Raw genomic sequence first — 20,791 nt, 5'->3', positions numbered from 1 at the left:
TACTGTTTGCTTACGGTGCTCACAAATTCGAACAATCTCTTGAATTTTTGTGTTTTATCTTATCTTCATAAATTCCACTTTGCATTGTCAGCCAATTTAATTGCCTCTCTCCGGTCTTGAACTACTCGACAATGTCAATGGGTTGTAATCCGCAAAAGATGGTCAAACTATTGGTAATTGCAAGCTGCGGCAATTTAAAATGGCGGATCCTATATAGTGGACGGATTTTAAAAATAGTCATCCGACTTTAATGAAATTTCGTATAGAGGGGTTTTTGAGGTTGCTGATTACGAATCTGAAGTAGGTTTTTCAAAATTCAAAATGGCGAATACAATATGGCGGACGGGTTTTAAAAATATTTTTTTGAATTTAATGAGACTTTGTATAGAGGGGTTTTTGAGGTTGGTGATTACGAATCTGAACTTAGTTTACCAAAATTCAAAATGGCGAACCCAATATGGCGGACGACTTTAAAAACTAAACTTTTGAATTTAATGAGACTTCGTATAGAGGGGTTTTCGAGGTTGGTGATTACGAATCTGAAGTTAGTTTTTCAACATTCAAAATGGCGAATCCAATATGGCGGACGACTTTTAAAAATAAACTTTTGAATTTAATGAGACTTCGTATAGAGGGGTTTTTGAGGTTGCTGATTACGAATCTGGAGTTAGTTTTCCAAAATTCAAAATGGTGAATCCAATATGGCGGACGACTTTTAAAAATAACCATTCGATTTATATTTCGAATAGTATGAAATGTTTTGAAGTCTCCTCGGAAGATCATCCGAATCCAACTAATTGCTATGAAACATAGAAAATTTATACACATGACACAACGAAAAAAGCCAAATGCAAGAATGCAAAATATTATTTATATATATAAATTTTTTTTTTCTAACTTTAAATTGCCAAAATTCAAAATATTTTTTGTAGATGACTTTTTTTATAGATTAGGCAAATACAAAATTCAAATGAAATAAATTAAGTTAAAAATGGCTGCTATAATGAGTTTTATAATTACTTAATCAATGCCATTCTATGCAGTGTCATTGTTCAAAACAACTTGTTTTTATAATTAAAAAACACAAAACCAAAGTCACCCATTAAAACGTTTTAATGCCAAATCGCAGTTTTTTATGTTAATATAATTTAAATATCACGCAATTAAAAGGCATATGAATTCATATGAAAATTATAAATAAAAAATTTTTAAATTTTGGAGACGGTAAAAAAAATTGCAGTAGCTTTCTGAATTTTTAAAATTGTAAATTTTGAATTTTTAAATTAACTCTTTTTTGATATTTTTAATATTTAAAGCACGCTAATAATTTGCAAAATGAAAAATTTTCTTCTTTCTGAATTTATATTTCAGCTTATCAAAAACCATAAATTTTTTTTTTGTAATTTCTAAAATCAATATCGTGCATGTTTCTAAACATTTTAATAAGCGGTTTTGCGAGTGATTATATAAATTAGCTCACAAGACTGGAGTTGACGAAAGAAACTTGAAATGAAATATTTCTTAACGTCATTTCAGGTGAATTATTTTTTGTTTTTGTTAATTTTTTTTAGTGTTTTTTTCATAAGTAATTTCAGGCAACTTGTCTTCATTATAATTTTTATTTTTTTTCATTATTAGTGACAAAATAAAAATTAATGTTCACTTTTAAGTTTGATTTCTTTTTAATTCTCCACTAAATATTCTGGGTAAAAAGTTACAATTAAGTTCGCCACCTCTTACTCACGCAGATATGAGTTTGATCTTGTACGCAGAGTTTCAACTCAACCAAACAAAGCCCAGCCAGCCCAGCAGCGAGCATTCCGATCGAGGATAAAACAGACCGACATATGTCCGGCATGTGATGGCACCCCGCACGACACTAACCACCTTTTTACATGCCCCATCAAACCCACTAACACCCCTCTCGCTCTGGATCCAACCTGTCGAAACAGCAAGTTTCCTGACCCTGCCGTTAGATGAGCTAGACGAAGACAACCACTGATTACACTACACTGACAGAGCAAAGATACTGCTGCAACAACAACAACAACAACAACAACAGAGCATTTCGAAATAAGGATCCGAAAGTAGTATTATTTTTAAGTTTTTTTTCGAGTGTTTTTTGCGAAGTTCAAAATATTAACCTTTCCCTGAAGAGTTTTGGACTATTGTGAAGGTAAATTCTCATTTATGGGAGCATTTCAGAGCATTTTTTTAGCATCCGTCTAACGGAGGAATCCTAAAATGCTCGGTAGACGATGGCAAACCTTCGAGTGTATTTCTACCATGAAAAAGCACCTCACAAAAAACAAAAAAATATCCGCCATTCGGAGTCGACTTAAAGCTTAATTCGCGTAATAACCGTCTGTCACACTACGTTTTAATCGGATTAACTGCCCCTGTAATACGGATTAACAGCGCGTCTGGCAATGTCATTATGAAGTAGAAAATGTTGTGAATGATTGCCGAGTCTAAGTCTATTAGGTATTCAAACAAATATTTATATAAACTACGGTTCGTCCAGTGCTGGAAGTTCAACCGGTTTTATCTTCATTTTTGCCTTTGTCTTTTTTTTCCACTCGGAATTTTTGACTTTGTATTTTTTTTCCTCGACAAGACTCAGTCTTGCGTTGGTTTCGTTAATCTATTCTATATTCTTTCTGGAAGGGTTGGTGATTAGCCTGCCGCTACCAGTTCTAAATAGTGGGAATGAATGCCCACCTGTCGTTACTTAGGAACAACGCCTTCTAATTCATTAGAGCTGCATCTGTGTTTCACATTTTGCTGCCAGAAAGATCACACAGATGGTTGAGGACTTCGCTAAATTTGATGTGTATGCGCTATTACCGCGATTGCCCGCTTCATCTGGCTGGCGCCACTGATGCAAAGTGTAACTGTGTCTTTTTCTTTGTTTTTTTGCTTGTTTTAGCGACCACAATGCAAGTAATGCGCTGACTTTTGTGCGGTAGTAAGGATTGGAAGGATAAGGTTTTTGGGGTTGAGGAATGAAATTTAATTTTTTGTTTGTGTTTTAGAAGCTAGGAAAGTAGGTAACTTTGGAAAAGTGCAAGGACTGTGCTTTACGTGGGATTCGAGCCCACAACCTTTGTGATGGCAGGCTAGTGCACTTACGCTAGACTACCGAGGCCTTTGTCCTTATTTATTTTTATTTTTTATTTTTATCTTTATATTTGCCCTGGCCATCTCTCCATAATCTAGCTTTGTCTCTAGAATGCTCTTTATCCATATCCTTATCCTCACTCACCTATTTCTACCTTTATTTGTTTCTTTCCTCTGTCACATTCACCTAATCACCTTCACTTTTGTCTTTATACTCGTATCAAGTAATTAAATTTACCTCCATCTTTGTATTTATTCCTTGTTGGCATATCTTTATTTTTATTTTAATCTTTGCTTTTATCCTTTTCTTCATCTGCATATTTATCTTTACCTTCTTCCTTGCATTAGTCGTAAACTAAATCTTATTCTTAAGGCGCTCGTGTCCTCAATTCCTTATCAGTCTTGAAGCATACATTTAGGAGGCATATGCACATGTTTTGTCACTTGTATTAGTGATATTTTAAATTGATTTGCCCGCTTTACACCGAACTAATTTGAAATCGTTAAATGGGCAGCACATCCCCTCCCTATGTATGTACATACATCCGTTAGACAATGCCTGACTACTTTGCCACCACTGAACGCATTGAGGAGGATTAGCGATTTGACATTTTGTGTGCGACCTTTGGCCAGATATGTTTGCCCAAACTTGCAAACGAAATGTGAGATGGCACTTTTTCCTTTCGGAAATACCTATATCTCCTATTCCCTGATTGCCATGCAAAAGCTTTCGGCAGACAGCACGACCAGCCCGTTCAAGGCGCTCTTACATACACACAAGCACTTCGCTGAGGTATTGTTGGATTGAAGGGATTTATTAGCAGCTTGACTCTAGAATAAATTTGAATGAATTTTATCACTGTGGTAACACTTTTGAGCCAAGTCACATGGCAGCCGAAAAATTAAAAAAAAAATGTATGTAAACATTCCATAAGAAAAAAAACATGCAGAAAACTACGAACTCAGCAAAAGAATTTTTTGTTATTTTTCAAAACGTTTGCAAAATCAAACGAATTTAATCAGTTATCAAGCCGCTTTTTTGTTGAAATTCAATATCTTTGATAAATATTTCAAAATTCTAATGGAAATTGTGCTTACTGTATTTTTCATTTAACACAAAGTTAACTGAGAGGTTTATCATGAAAAAAGTATTAAAAATAGACTTTAATTAAAACAAAACGTAACCGTACATTGTTCTGTAGTTGTTCTTGTTTATTAAAGGTGTTGAAGCACCCCAGTCTCAAGTATACTCGAAAAGTACTCGAAAAGTACTCGAAAAGTACTCGACTATACTTTATTTACTTTACATACCCTTCACTTTGAAAAAGTGTAAAAAGCAAAAAACAAGAAAGAAATCAATGAGACAAAGAAGACTCTTTAGTAAGCCAACGATTCTTGACTTGACGTTTCTCTTCAAAAAAGGTGTCACACGATTATTAATGCAGCTCTGCTGCCTACTGGTGAATGACCTTAAGGTGCGTGCATACGTACATATTTAAATGCATGCATACCTTTTATCCTTTGGAGGTCTTCTTATGAGTTCGTTTTTCGCAACTTTAAACATTGTTTATCGCTTTTGCTGCAAAAATTTAGTGGAAACCGAAAAACATGTTTCTTATAATTTTCTATTGTAGATAAAATTCGCTGTGGGGTAGTCCAATAAAACGGTTCTTTTATTTAAAAATTTAAATTTTTTTTATAAAATTTTTTTTTTATTTAAAATTACAAAAAAATTTTAATAAAAAAACTTTTAAATTTTAAACTTAAAAAAAAACTTATTTGCAAAGCAAATTTTTTAATATATTATATTAAAAAAAATATTTATTTATTTTTTTTTTTTTTGTTTTTAATAAAAATTTTAGTTTTTTAATTTAAATATTAAATTCGGCACCAGCTCATAGAAAATATTTTACCATTCACTTATTGCATGATCTTTCGGTGAATCGCACAAAAAGTACCTTTTCACTAGGAAACGCAATATGGAAGGCCTGTTACTACCCACATTGAAAAGGGTAACACTGCAACTATATTCTGAGGTTAAATACTCAGGAGTAATCCTAGATAGTAAGCTTACCTGGAAGAAGCACGTCGAGTAGAAGGTCTCTCGAACCCTAAAAGTCTTCTGGCAGTGTAAGAGAACCTTTGGCAACACATCGGGTCTAAGACCGGTGATAGTACACTGGTTGTACATCACCCTGATTAGACCCATTATTACATACGTCTCTGCAGTATAGTGGAAGGCTACAATGGTTAATTCCAGAGTAAAACCCCTAAACAGGCTACAGAAAAGTGTGTGCTTGGGTATAACAGGTGCCATGAGTACGACATCTGGTGATACCTTAATGCCATTCTGAACTTGCAACCTCTAGGTCTTCAAATTCGAAAGAAAGCGAGGAAGGCGGCGTACAGGCTCAAGTTAAACGAAGTCTGGGCAAATGCAGAAAGCACTGGTCACTATCAGATATACCACCTAACGAAGTGTTCTCTTACAGGCCAATAGCTCTGTTACCTGTAATGTCGAAGCTTTTTGACAAAAAAAAAACACTTTTAAAACGTATACAGTCACTCATTGAAAATAAACATCTGATTCCCATTTACCAATTTGGTTTCAGAAACGATCTCGCCACACTCGACCAAATACACAGAGTCGTAAGCACCAGAGAAAACGCTATGGAAAAGAAAAAAGTATGTTCAGGCGTTTTGTTTTCTAGCATGGCGGAAAGATCTCCACCAAGGTGATCTCGTCATATCTGAATGACAGGCACTTTTGCGTAAAACATGAAAATTCGTATTCTTCTCTAAAAAATATAAACGCAGGCGTTCTAGAGGGAAGCATTTTGGCTCTACTGCTATATCTCTTGTATATCCATGACCTACCATCGACAAATTAGGCGAAAATCTGCATCGAAGCTGGTACCTCTGTCTTCACTGACGGCTCCCAGATGGAATCGGGTTTTCTCTAAATCAGCCCATTTATATATTTCCTTAAAATTGCCGAATACTGCTGTTTTTCAGATGGCAGTCTTTGCGATCCTGCAGCCATGCAAAATGCTTAGAGAACGTGAGAGCGCGGGAAATAGGTGGCTGGTGAAAGCCGCTACCAAAAAAAAATTGAATAACTTTTTTTCTTTTTAAGTTATCTGTTCCATTTTTGTTTTAATTTGCAGATTGATCTTTAAAATTTATTAAAATGGATAACTGGGACACGCAAACAAGAATTTGGATAGTCCGCCGCTATCACGCACTGGAGTCCGTAGTTTTGGTACAGAGAGAGTACAGGCGGATGTTTGGCGGCGATCCCCCGAGCAGATGGACCATAATGAGACTGGTGAATAATTTTGCTGAGCAAGGAACAGTCGCAAGAAGGCCTTATCATCGAAACCCACCAGTTCGGACGGAGGAAACGATCGCTGCTGTAGCTGCAGCTATACAAAGCAATCCAAGGGTTTCAACAAGAAGCTTATCTGCTCAACTTGGTGTCAGCCGACAGTCTTTGCAAACAATAATGCACAAAGATTTAGACTTATTTCCCTTCAACATTCAAATGGTTAACAAACTGAATGCAGCAGACTTGCCGATTCGCTTGGAATTTTGCCAGAAGATCCTGCAAATGGTGGAAGAAGACCAAAACATGTTAAACTGCCTTTTCATGTCTGATGAGGCCCATTTCGATTTAAACGGCAATGTGAGCGAACAAAATTGTCGAATATGGAGTACTTCTAACCCACAGATACTCCACGAGACGGAATTGCATCCTCTTCGCGTGACAGTGTGGTGTGCGGTTTCTTCACGCTGTATTGTCGGGCCTTATTTTTTTAAAGAAAATGGTCACACCGTTACGGTTACTGGAGACCGTTATTTGAAAATGCTGAAAGAATTTTTCTATCCAGAACTACGACGAAAGAGAATTCCTTTCAACTCTGTGTGGTTTCAACAAGATGGGGCAACGTCTCACATAGCCCAGACTGTTATGACAGAGTTGCGACGAAAATTTCCCAATAAACTGATTTCAAGAAACTCCGAATTTCGTTGGCCCCCCAGGTCGCCTGACCTTACTGCACCTGACTTTTTCTTGTGGGGTTTATGTAAACAAGAAGTTTATAAAACAAAGCCAACAAATTTGGATGAACTAAAACAATCCATTCGGGCAACAATTGCGGCTATTCCTGTCGCAACTCTCAAAGCAGCAATGAACAACTTTTTACTAAGATGCCGCACTTGTGTCAACGAGCATGGGGCGCATTTAAATTCAATTATTTTTAAAACTAGTTAAGCTACATTTAATAAAATTTAATGACCTTCAACTTGAAAAAAAAATAAATGAATTCCATACACTAAAAAACAGTTATTTGAGTTTCTTAATGTAGCAAAATTCATCAGCCACCCTATATCAACATTTCTTCCGATAGTCAATCTGCGATCAAGGCTCTGATGTCGCTGTGTGTAGATCCAAACTAGTCAACTCCTGCAATTGGGAGATCAAATCTCTTGGATGTGCAGGTAACATTTATCTAATCTTTGTTCCAAGGCATAGGAACATAGAGGGGTAAACTGAATTGGTTTCAGAGATCTCCTATCCGGTCATTGGCATAACCTTAACTGTCGTTAGAGGGGAATTGCACAACTTACCCCTCAGGAGAGCGCAGAAAAGTAGAGCTCCATTTCGTCGAGTGCTATTGGGAAAACTCTTTGGTGTCAGTACAATAGACGCAGGACGCAGAAAGTTCTCAAACTCATAGCTCATAGCTGTGTTTGCCAGTCATTGGGCGGTCGGTAAGTTTAGGCTTACCATTTAACCTCTATTGCGGAAGCAGTGGAAACCTTTCAGAGAAAGAGGCTATTCAGCACTTTCTCTGTAAATGTTCGAGTTTGGCAGTTAAACAATTACGTCACTGGGTATTCCTTTCTTCGACAGCCTGCGGCAGTGCGCCAACCTAAATCTCATCTAGCTTCCCCATTACATCAATAGCTCTGGCTGGCTGTATATATCTGCCTGTTGGAGGTCTCATAATGGTATCAAAACGGCGCTTTAGTGCTAATTGAGGAGTGCCAGAGTGGTACTTGAACCATTTCACCTGCCTAGCTCATATAGGAACTTTATTGTACAATGCATGTATTGCTACAATGGGAACATTTTTTTGAAAATTAACAAAATGGCGGAGTTTTGAAAAAAGGTATGTTTTTTTTTGGTGGAAATCAGACTGTAGTATGGAAAGTTAGGGCTGAAAAGAAAACGAAAGTAGCACCTGCCAGAATGACAAGTCTACAGAATAATAATCAGTTTAACCTTTTCGTTTCAGATGTCCTGAAGAGCCAAATCCTGTTGACAAGCCACCTATCTTTTTTTTTAAGACTTTGATGCCACACTACTACAAAAAAATATGTCCAAAAAAAAAATTGTGTTTATATACTATTTGATGTCAATAATAACATACTATAAAATCAAAACGATCGCATTTTAATTTCTTAAAAAAAAAAATTCCTACAAAATATTTATAAAAAATGAGTATTTGACCAGCCTACTACCTAAAACCTCGAGACAAGTTACCAATCAAGGGTACATGCCTATTTTATTATTGTACAAGGTGGTACAAAATTAATCATCCAATTTTTTTTTCGAATCATTTTTTAATAAATAAAAAACTGATTTTTAGTGTTGGAAATCTTTGCTTGGACCTTTACGCGCTCCATTGCTTGTCTCTTTGTATACTGAGGCTATCCAGTTCATAAGTGTCAAATAAGTATGATTGAACTACGCGACCATCTGCAAAAATTATGTATCTTACGATAGGGTGATGAATTTTGCGCCACTTTGTACATACATACATTATGTGTACATAAAATAATGTCACTCGTATACTTTTAATAAAAATTCACACCAGATAACTTTTGAGTATAAAAAACAAAAACATACCTAAATTTTCGGAAATCGTATTTTAAAAATCTACAAGCATTCCACTACCAGCTAAGCGTGCAAATAAATTATCAATGAAAGCAGAAAAAGGTAGAAAAAGCGGAGAATTAAAGCAGTTTCACCTATTCATTAACAACCAACGCGTCTCATACCGGTTACATGGCGATCACGCGACAGGGTGGCAAACAGACCGACCAGCGCCATTTGATTAGCACCCAAGCGACGTTGCACTGACGCATTTTAAAGATATGGGAAAAAGAAAACCAAGGAAAACGGTAAATAAAATACTTGTCGAAAAAGAGCGATAGAAAAAATATGGACGGTGAAAGAGGTGTGAATATCAAGTATGGCCATTCCAGTACCGAAAATTTAGTGATCGCCAATGATCAGCAACATGTTAGAAAGTGGTTTGGGCGAGAGCGTTAAAACGGCCATGGCAGTGACACTACGAACTGAATAAATAAAATATTTTGTTAAGCTAAATTAAATTTAAAGCGAAAAGCTCTACGTAAAAAGCTCAAAAATATAGATTTGGGTAAATAGCAGCCGACAAAGGCGTGCATTATTCAATTTGCTTTCTTAATGTACTTCGATTTACATACATAGATTTTCATTATTCCAAAAATGCTGTATCACACCGAAAATTGATTATGTAAATATCGTGAACCAGTAAGATGCTTTAACAGTATATGCCTACATGCCACATGCACTCAACGACACAACTTTATGTATGTATCTTAGCTGGCCGCAGGCTAAGAAGCCTTAGATGCATAGCAAAAAAAAATAAATAAAAAGTCAATAAAAACTTGTACATTGAACTCTGCAACTTGCCTACGAACGTGGCTGCGATAAAACCTAACCTGACTAGTTTACACGATCGGCGGTTTCGCCGCCTGCCTGTTCGACTTAAAGGCAATTTTATTGATCACAGCACAATGAAAATCGGCGATACTCAACAAAGGCAATGTGATGGGTTGTTGGAAGATGTTGCCATCGCTAGTAGAAACTGGTTTAGTCTATGGCGTAAAAAATATACACAATTCACCATTTCTATACCATTTATGAGGAGTATAATATTTTATAGATTATTTTTTGATGGTGAGTGATATCGGCTCACCAATAAGAAAATCTCAAAATGTGCAGAGTGAGGAGGTGAAGCGATGAAGAGATAAGAAGAAGTCGTATGTCTACATAAACTTGTGTTAATTCCTCGTTTTTACAGTTTTCAGTTACCAAAGGATCGGATATTAATTACTGTAGTAATAATGAAATAAAAATGTAATTATAAAATTGACAACTTCAAGAATTAATGAGGTTTCTGCTAAATGTAATGAGAAAAATAGCCAAGTCAGCAGAAGCTCCTCCGTGGGCGATAACAGAAAATAATAGAGGATAAACACTTCAACTTTTACCAGCAACAGTTCTTACTCGTGGGAGTGCAATAGCATTGACAGACGGCGGCGTTAATCGGTATTACCGGCGCAGTTAATTCTGATTAAAAGTGAAAGTGAAGAGTAGTGCGAAAGACGCAAGGCGAATCTATTAAAGGTGATAGGTAAATCAGCTGATTTTGTTTTTTTCTTTCGCCGTGTCTATGTGGCTGTCAGCCAAGACTCAAACAAGGCGAATTCATTATTTGTTTTCTACTTTGCCAATACTTTGCTTTGACAATCAAATGTACAAAACATTGTTGTTGGGCTAGTGTCACCCCACCTTTAATGAATGCGCCTTGGAAAGACGGTTGTTACGTGAATTAGTGAACAGCTGATTTGTTTATTGAATAGTTTTGTCAGTAAAAGAAATAATTATTTATTATTTTTTTATTTTAATTAAAAATCTTAAATAGGAATTTGTCAAACTGCTCCGAAATATCAAAACAATTAATATAATTACGAACCTGTTAGTGCAAACTGACATTGCACTCAGTCTTTCTTTCTTTTTTTTAAGTTTATTATTTTTCATTCACAATAGTTATTAGCTGTAATTTTTCGGCAGGTTTGTCATCGAAGATTCTTCTAATCCGCTTCAACTATGGTAATTAAGTCTAGTTGTTGATGCGGATTAGTTGCACTTAATTCCTGAGATAGGTCCGAATTAAGTATTTAATCCCGATTAACGTCTCTGTTTGTCTATACTATTAGAAAATGAGATAATAATGAGAATCTTCTATAAAGGCTTTTCCAATAACAGCTGTTATTGGTGAATGGATTACGCTATCGAGAGATGATTAACGATTTTTTATGGCCGAAATTGGATGGTATTGATCTGATGTTAAATCTCGAAGAGGTGATCACAATTTGCCACCGAAAACTTGTGATTTAACACCACGTGAAAGAGAAAGTCTATGCCAACAGCCCAGGGTCGATTCATGACCTCAAAGATGGAATTCGTGAGGCTATCGAGCACATAGGGCAGCCACTTTGCAATTCGGTTATGGAAAATTTTATGAAAAGGATATTGACTTGTAAGCGTAATCGTGGTGGTCATTTGTCTGATGTTATTTTCCACTGATAACGGCATACCTTCCTAATGTATAATGAAATAAACATACGATCATTTATATTAAAAAATATCATTTTTCTTTGAATATCAAAACAACATCTCTGTTTGGAAAACCCTATATATTATTCGGTTAAAACTCTGTCATATTCGCCATTCGGAGACGGCAGCAAACTATAGGAGTTCGAGTTGTGTAGTTCGAAGATGGAGATGTTTTTTCGTATGTATATGGACATGAGTTATAGTAATTTTCAACGGAAAAAGGCACGAATGAAGTGCACGAGGAGAGAGTGTGAGGCAGAACTTAGAGAATCCAGTCGATAATTTCTGTATTCACTAGAAAAGTCTAGTACAATAGTTAGTCGCAGGCGGTTTTGGCCAGCACTTAACGAATAGCAACTCAAGTTGATACTAAACGAGGCATTTAGAGCTCCGTATAACGAATTTCGCAGCAGCTGTTGGGATGAGTAAGGACAGAATTCATTCACTTACCTCCAGTGCAAATGGCCCCCATTTCAAAGAATGCGCTTCGAATTACTGAGGAAACGCTTCCTCGAGAACTTAAGCATAGGCTCGTCTGAGTGGCTACTTGTATTCCTGGTCAGAATGCTTGGAGAACAAGTAGAATACAGACAGAGGAAATCTACCATAGTAAACCTGTGTAGCCTCCGTGTGAATTATTTTGAGCAAACTTAGGGGGTTGACACTTCCTCGTTTCCATCATAGCCGAAGGGGTTAGTGCGTGACTGCCATTCGGAAGTGCGCCTGTTCGAATCTCCGTGCATGAAACACCAAAATGATATAAAAAGTTTTTTTTTCTAATTGCGGCTGTCCCTTGGCAGGCAATGCCAAACCTCCGAGTGTATTTCTGAGATGAAAAAGCTGCCATTCGGAGTTGGCTTAAAACTGTAGGTCCCTCCATTTGTGGAGCAACATCAAGACGCACGCCACAAATAGGAGGAGGAGCTCGGCCAAGCACCTAACAGAAGTGTACGCGCCAATTTTTAGTTTTATATACAGTGAAAATGATTTAAATTCTAAATCTAAACCGCTTTTTCTTTTGATCTTCAACAAATATTTAAAGCCTTTTACACAGCCGAAGGCTAGGACGTCCCTTATTATAATTTTTTTTTTTTTTTTTGTGGTTTAAGTTTTCTAAAACCCAAATTATGTGGATTTGCATAAGTTTCCCATTTGTTGTAGTGAAAATGTTAAATTTTAACGAAGTTTTTGTGTGTTCTGTGTGTCTGCTGCGACTTACATTGACCCCTTGATCCAGCTAACTGAATAGCCTCTATTGTATTGTCGTAATTCAAAATAATTGGTTAAACGCGTAAAAAATAATTGAATTCCTATTAGCTTATTTTCAACCATTAGAAATAAATCGCGTGATTTTTCGTGATTCGTTTTTTGATAAAAGGGAATTAATTATAATAGCCTAAATCATGATTCATTACGCTAACTACTTATACATACATATACACTGCATTTATACAGAATACAAATTTTTTTTAATATTTCAAACGAACGCACCGATCAAAATCTTGAAGTTAAAAAACTTGTTGAGACTTTATTTACATGCATTTGTATATGATTTTAATTTATAGCAGGGCTGCCTTTTTTTATTTAAATTGTTGTTTCTATTCATTAACTTTCTCAGCTTTATTGATATTCAACATCTTGTGTCAGTGTGCTGGAGAAATAGAAGGAGAGTGACACAATTTTTTTTTTTTTTTTTGTTATTTATACTAGACAAGCAAAAAATATCAACGCTGCAGTGAAGAGCACCTTAGCAGTGTACAATTAGAGCAGCCAACAGGTCGCGAATATCCCACAGAGTACAAGAGAGGATAGAGCGCGGATTGAACGAATAAGTTGTGGCTATCATAACTCGGTGAGCGACTTTTTCTACAGGTGACTGATGGGCCCAATATGGGAAAAGGGAAAGAAGAACAAAGGAAATTTTAGTCTTTACACAGGTGTGTCTTTTTAACAGGCCAACAGCTATCGTTCTTGAAAACAAGATAGGAAACAATGTTTTATAGGAGCATTTCGATTTCAAATAATCGATTCAAGTTTCGTTGGGCCTTCCAAAGTCGTGAAAAACGCAAGAATACTTAATTATAGGCAGAAATTAAACTAATCTGGACATCAATAAAGTATTGCGATGCATTTTCAACAGCACACAGCAAACGTAGTACAGCAAACTTAACATAATGTATGGTAGTTTAAGGGAGCGATAAGCCAACTATTAATATCAAGAGGCCACTAGAATTATTGATTATATGTGACAAGTAATCTCAAGAAGGGGTTGTAGAGATAAAAAAAAGGGAATAGACTACACTTTATTTCCTATTTTAATTTAATAAAGAAAACACTTTTCTTTGAGACCATATTTTAGGTATAACCACGAGCTGAGTGTTTTAATCGCGGGAGGAAATGTTACGCGATTCATAAAATACCAAAGATTACGGTGGCATGAACTCGATTGAAAATTGAGCAGCGAAAGAACGACCAAAAACGTATTTAAAGCAAACCCTGAAGGAGCAAGAAGGAGAGGCCGACCAAGGAGACGATGGTTGTAAGACGTAGAAGACAATAACGAAAGATAAAAATCTCACAACATAGAGCGAAAGCAGACTATCGAAAAGAATGGATATTAATTTCAATATTTCTCAGAAATTACGAAATTATGATGTTTTCTATGATAGGTAAAACTATGCCTCCAATGTTCCAAGTTCTATAGCTTTGAGAGAATTCAATTCGCATTCAATTCATATTGGTCTAGACTTTTCTTCAACAAAGAACAACTTCAAATTGTTACAAAATGAATTTTTAATTAGTTTCTAAGTGTTCTTCTAGGAGGTATTCTAGATAGGAAGTTGAGTTGGAAATTGAATATTGAAAACAGACGTAAAAAAGCTTTCATAGCTCTTTATACTTGTAACAAAGCTATAGGCAACACCTGGGGTTTTTCACCTCGGATCATTTATTGGATATATACCTCGATCATAAAACTGATACTCTTCTACGGTGTGGTTGTATGGTGGTCAGCACTCGAAAAACGGTGTAGAGTAGCCACAATTGATCGAGTCCAAAGAACAGCCTGCCTCCTGATAACAGGATGCTAATACCTACTAAGGCTCTAAATACGTTGCTTCACTTGTTCCCTATCGATCTAGCTGGCAAAGTGATTGCAGCGAAAGCAGCGACATGCATGAATGCCATATCGAAATGGAAAAAGTATATTGGCCATTCGGCCATACTGAACAGGAACACTGTTATCTCTTCCGACATAGACTATCATGTAAGTCTTCCATCACCACACTTGCTATTCTCCTATACACTCCCAACCAGGGAAGAATGGAAGACAAATCTTACCGAAATCGATAGCCCTCTGATTATATATACAGATGGTTCAAAACAAGACGGTAAAGTGGGATTTGGAATATTTTCCACTTCCCCTCACATCAATCTATCATTTAGATTACCCGACTACTGTAGTGTATTCCAAGCGGAAGTATGCGCTATCTGGTATGCTGTGAAAACTATCTTAGAAAAGAGAATATCACTTGAGGATATCCGCTTTTTCACTGACAGTCAAGCGGCCGTTCGAGCACTCAGCTCCTCTTACACCCACTCAGATGTGGTTCGATCCTGTATCTTACCTCTTAACGAGATAAGTGTTCAGAATTCTGTCCAAGTTATCTGGATACCGGGCCACAGTGGATTCAAAGGTAACTGCAAAGCTGATGAGCTCGCGAGAGCTGAAGCTGCGCAATCAAATATTAGTAACTTACCCACAATCCACATTCCGCTCGCAACATGTAAAATGATCATTGATCGAGAATTTCACAGCATTGCTGATCGGAGGTGGCGAGTGGAAACTACTTGCGTTACGACCAGACAAATCTGGCCATCCTACAATGTGAAACAGACAAAAACCCTTATAAGTCAGGGTAAGGAAGTATCGAGCAGGCATTTGCTGTGCAGTTGTCCCGACCTAGCCAGAAGTCGACTCGCTCTTCTAGGCTCTCCAACAATTGACAATCTTTCAGCACTCTCGGACCTGAAAATCGAATCTCTCATTAAATTCTCGAAACGAATTAATATTTTCATATAAAATAATGAGCTCTAGGGCAACACAAGGGACCCAACTTGCGGTCTATGTGGCATTCCGATGCGGGGTCACCCTTAAACCAACCAAGCAACCAACCAAGTATACTTTAATTCTCTGTAAATTATAAGAAATGTTACATTTTCGTTAATTCATTACAATGAATCTAGTAAATTAAAAGTTTAATTTTGATTTTGTTTGAATTATTTGGCATTAATCTGTTTTCCATAGTCTGTAAGATGTACTGCCTTTTTAGATTATTAAATGAATAAATAAGAAAAGCAAATGCCAAAATTCAACAGTCACTAGGCCCAGCATTTTCTATATATTTCTACTAAGTATCTGTAGTACATTTCTACTACATATCTAAGGGGTTAGGGGTAGTCAGAATTTTCAAAAAGTTGGATTGGTTTTTTTTGCATTTTCTTAAAGTATATTATCTTAAAAATATTGTGTAAAAATTTAAGTGAATCCAACAAATACTTTTCGAGTTATTCAACAATTAACAAAGAGCGCTCGGGCAAATCGACAATCAATAACAAAACTTTAACTAAGTTCAAAAAACTGGTGATCACTGTAACTTAAAAACCGCTTGGTAGATTTCAATAAAATTGATACTGCTGATTGATACATAAAAAATTAGTGCCTGATCGAAGGATTTTTTTTTCAAAAATTTCAAATTTTTTTAAACAATTAATTGTCGGTTTTTTTCTCGAAAATCTGAAAAATATTTTCTGGCTGAACTACGGCAAAGAAGGCTGCAAAATGTTGGAATAAGCACTGAACAATGTTATCGAGGCCACAATTTTGACTGGAAAATTCAAAGGTGAAGACATACTGTTGCCACGAATCCCAATGATCCCGACAGATATGCCATTGGAATTCAAACGTTTACAGTTCCCAGTGCGACTCGCTTTCGGACAAGGACAATCGTTACAAGTGTGGGGATTAAATTTGGAGAATCCATGCTTCTCACATGGACAGCTCTATGTGGCTTGCTCACTTGTCGGAAAATCTTCTGATTTATTCGTCTACGCACCAGATGGAAAAACAAGAAAGATTTTGTATCCCACAGCACTTCACTAAACATCGAATTGAAATTAAACTTTGTAATATCACAATTTTTTCGAATCAATAAAATGGTGTAGAATGAATTGAATATTTGTGTACTGATTTTTCTTTAAAATTATTTTTCTTAAATCTTTTTTCTCTTGTCCGATTGATTTTAGCTGAATCTCCAAGGACTTGTGATGATCAGCGCAAGGGACTTCTGGAGAAACGGGCTCCAAACAAACAGCGACAACTTTTACAGTTATTAATTTTTTTTTTTTTTTGAAATTTGTCTAAAGTCAAGTCGAAACATGATGTATTAATACTATATTTTTATTTAAATAAAGCAAGTAACTGCAAAAAAAAATTATTGCCTCTGACTACCCCTAACCCCTTAAGAAATTTTAAATGGTAATGAAATTCTTTTGAATTTTTTTTTTTTTTGGACTAAGTTTGTACCTTGGTTTTGTATGATTTTTTAGTAGAATGAACTGCATATAACGGGTGATTTTTTAGCTATTATATTTTTAAACAGTTGCTTTAAACAGCTGACGCACGTTTCGTGTTTTGTCTCACTATCAAACATATTCAGTTTGGTCTATAATTTAACCATAAATCGCCTTACAAACGAACAACGCTTGCAAATCATTGAATTTTATTATAAAAATGGGTGTTTTGTTAAGAAAGTTTATCGCGCGCTTCTTCCATTTTATGGTCAGTTTAATCGACCAACTGAAGCGGCTATTCGAGCTATTGTGACTAAATTTAGAACCAAATTTACATTATTGGACATCAAACCACCAACTCGCTTACGTAGAGTGCGAACTGAAGAAAATATCGCAGCTGTTTCGGCCAGTGTTAATGATGACCATCAGTTCTCGATTCGTCGCCGTTCGCAGTAATTGGGCCTCTGTTACTCAACAACGTGGAAAATTTTGCGAAAGGATTTAGGTGTGAAGCCTTTTCGAAATACAGCTGGTGCAAGAATTGAAGCCGAACGACCTACCGCAACGCAGAATTTATGGTGGATGGGCTCTTGGAAAGTTGGCCGAAGATCCACTTTTTTATCGAAAAATTGTGTACAGCGACGAAGCTCATTTTTGGATCAATGGGTACGTAAATAGGTAGAATTGTCGATTTTGGAGTGAAGATCAGCTAGAAGAATTGCAAGAGCTACCAATGCATCCAGAAAAAGTCACAGTTTGGTGCGGTTTATGGGCTGGAGGTATCATTGGACCGTACTTCTTCAAAGATGCTGCGAATCGTAACGTAACTGTGAATGGTGAGCGCTACCGTGAAATGATATCCAACTTTTTTTTGCCCAAAATGCAAGAGCTTGACTTGCATGACATGTGGTTTCAGCAAGACGGTGCCACATGCCACACAGCACGCGTAACAATGGACTTGTTGAGAGGCGAGTTCGGTGAATATTTTATTTCACGTTCGGAACCTGTCAATTGGCCACCCAGATCCTGCGATATAACGCCTTTAGACTATTTTTTGTGGGACTATGTTAAAGCTCATGCCTATTCAGACAAGCCTGCTTCAATTAACGCATTGAAATACAACATTAAAGCATTTATATGTGAGATACCGGCCGAAACATTAGAAAGAGTATGCCAAAATTGGACTAAGCGGATGGACCATTTGAAGCGCAGTCGCGGTCAACATTTGCATGAAATAATCTTCAAACATTAAAATATATGGACTGTACTATCGATTTAAATAAAAATTTCATGCATTTTTCTGAATTTTATGTGTGTTTTTTTGAAAAACTTTCCTATAGCTCTTAAAAAGTCACCCTTTATTTTCATAAAGAAAAGTACTAAAATTAAATAAGAAACAAAGAAATTGTCAAACCTAGTCAATAGGTCCCTGTGCCATACTTATTTTAATTTTTAATTTTTTTTAACGCCCTGTAAAAAATATTTTACACAGCTCCAGCGCCTGTTGTAAACAATTTTGTTTGTCTACCTTAAAATACCTAAAAATGCCAATATTTGCTTAGACTAGCAAAAAGTTTTAAATTTTTCTGCATTTGATTTCTGCATTACAAACCAGCCGTCCACACTGCACGCCTTCACTCGCGTGAGTCGCTGGCGTTAGCAATTAAATTATATTTAACTAGAGACATTTTTGTTTTCACTTTTAAACCTTGAACTTTTTTTTTGTTTTTTTTTTTCTTTTGTTTTGCAACAAATACGCGCAATTAAAATCGAAATCAGACAGAATTAAAAAAAAATTATAAAAATTTGAAAATTGTAAAAATTGAGATTTGAGACTTACTTAATTACGGTCTGCATGTTTGTTCGCTTATGAATTGCGGTCGAACACTGCTGCTGCCTTTAAATGCAATACGCCACACAAAAAAAATTAAATTCGTAGATATTTCTTAGCGCGAAACTGTAAAAAAAATTGTTTATGCGGATTAGCAGTAATTAATAAAATGTATTAATATGAAATCACGCAATGGCTGTAATGAATTCTATGTATAGATATACAGTTTTTTGTTATTGTTTGTGCTATTTTTAGTTTTAAGTTATTCACTTTTTTATTTGTTTCAATGTTTCAATGCAAAAACTTTGCCAATTTACTTCTGCGCGCACAGTTTGCAATTTCGTTACAACCACAACCGTCGCCTTTGCTTGTCTAAATATTTAATTACTTTTTTTATTCTGTTTTATCTTTGCGGTGGCTTTTTTTAGTTTTTTATAACTTTTTTTCTCTTTTGCGCTTTTTGTTTAAACAAATTTGTTGACAAATGTTCAAATTCGGAATACGGTTCTCTATTTGAACTGTTAAACAGCAGCGCGCGCATATGTGCACCTACACACGCACATGTATAGAAGTATAGAATCAGCACGCACTTCTTGGAGCACCAACCCCAATCAAATAACGAGTGAAAAAGCTTAAGCGAAGCGTTTATAGTGAATATTTAGAAAATTGTTACCTAAATATTAGCGTTAAACAACAACCGTTCGACAACACTGGCAGCGATCAACTGAAGTTGGTGCTACAATCAAGCAACGGTTTTATATGCGAATTTCACAGACGAGAGCTAAACGCAACAAAAGCAAAAACAATAGTTAAATATTGCTGCCGCAGCAGCAGCAGCAGTACCAGCAATAAGAGCCAACAGCAAGTAGTGCTTTATCCAGCAGCAGCAGCAACAACAAAAATAAAAACAACGACAGGCTGTCAACGACTCATCCAACGGATAAGACATCGGCCTCACGGCAATACAAACGTGAAATGGGCGAACGTGAACGCGTTGCTTATGCCACGTGTGTGTGTGTGGGTGTGTGTATGCATATAGTGTGTATGTATAGTTGTATACAGGTATGCACATCAGCCAATTCGTGTAGTTCACTTGTTCAGTGGAGTAGCTTAGCAGTTACTATTACCGATAACTGTTGATAGTGGATGCCTAAGTATGCATGTATGTATGTATGTATGTATGTATGTATGTATGTATGAATAGGCGCTTGGAGCATATCAGACATTGATGAGCGACGCTGAGCGCATCCACACCATAGGAATATTACTAAAATACACGTACGTATGTATGTATTTGGCCATTGGTAAATTTGCTGGTAGGCAGTAAAATTATTGCCTGCTTCTTGTTAAGTTTACAGGTTACTGTTGATGGTCCAGTAAAAATGTGTTTGTATTTTTTTTTTCTCAATATACATGTATACATATATGCGAGACTGCAAATAATTTGAATTTAAATTTTTGTGAGTTTGCGCAAATTGGGGAGTTTGTGCAAACAGTTTGCCCAAAGAGGATTTCAATCATTAAAAATATAACTTAGTTAGTTGTGGCTCCCTGTACTATTGTTTCACTATTCAACTCATTTCATTTTTAGTATAGGGTACCTTTAATATTACAGTTCGACGGTTTTTAAAAAACTTTAAGTTTAAATAAAAAATTTTAATTTATCTTTTATCGATTGACTAACTGATCACAGCGAACACGGTTCCTCATATCTAAAATGGTTTTAATTTTATTTTGATGCTAGAAGCAAAGCCAATGCCAAAGCCAAAGCCATTAAGGGGAATTCACTATAGCAGCTGATTTGTTTTTTTTTC

General features: G+C 36.1%; 1 protein-coding gene across 1 annotated transcript in view; it reads right to left on the bottom strand.

The window, feature by feature from the left end:
- LOC129244546 (neprilysin-2) overlaps positions 1 to 19,741 on the bottom strand; it is a 97,808-nt gene extending 78,067 nt beyond the window's left edge. The window contains exons 1-2 of the mRNA XM_054882246.1: positions 19,651 to 19,741; positions 18,987 to 19,103 (exon numbers count right to left, since the gene is read on the bottom strand). Of these exons, the coding sequence (XP_054738221.1) occupies positions 18,987 to 19,003 (17 nt within the window). The 5' untranslated portion in view covers positions 19,004 to 19,103; positions 19,651 to 19,741. The remainder of the gene's footprint in view (positions 1 to 18,986; positions 19,104 to 19,650) is intronic.
- Between the last annotated feature and the right edge of the window lie 1,050 nt (positions 19,742 to 20,791).

Source organism: Anastrepha obliqua, chromosome 1 (assembly GCF_027943255.1).
Source record: "Anastrepha obliqua isolate idAnaObli1 chromosome 1, idAnaObli1_1.0, whole genome shotgun sequence".
Lineage (NCBI taxonomy): Eukaryota > Metazoa > Arthropoda > Insecta > Diptera > Tephritidae > Anastrepha > Anastrepha obliqua.
The sequence above is the reverse complement of the archived record's forward strand: the minus strand, read 5'-3'. Positions and strand labels throughout refer to the sequence as shown.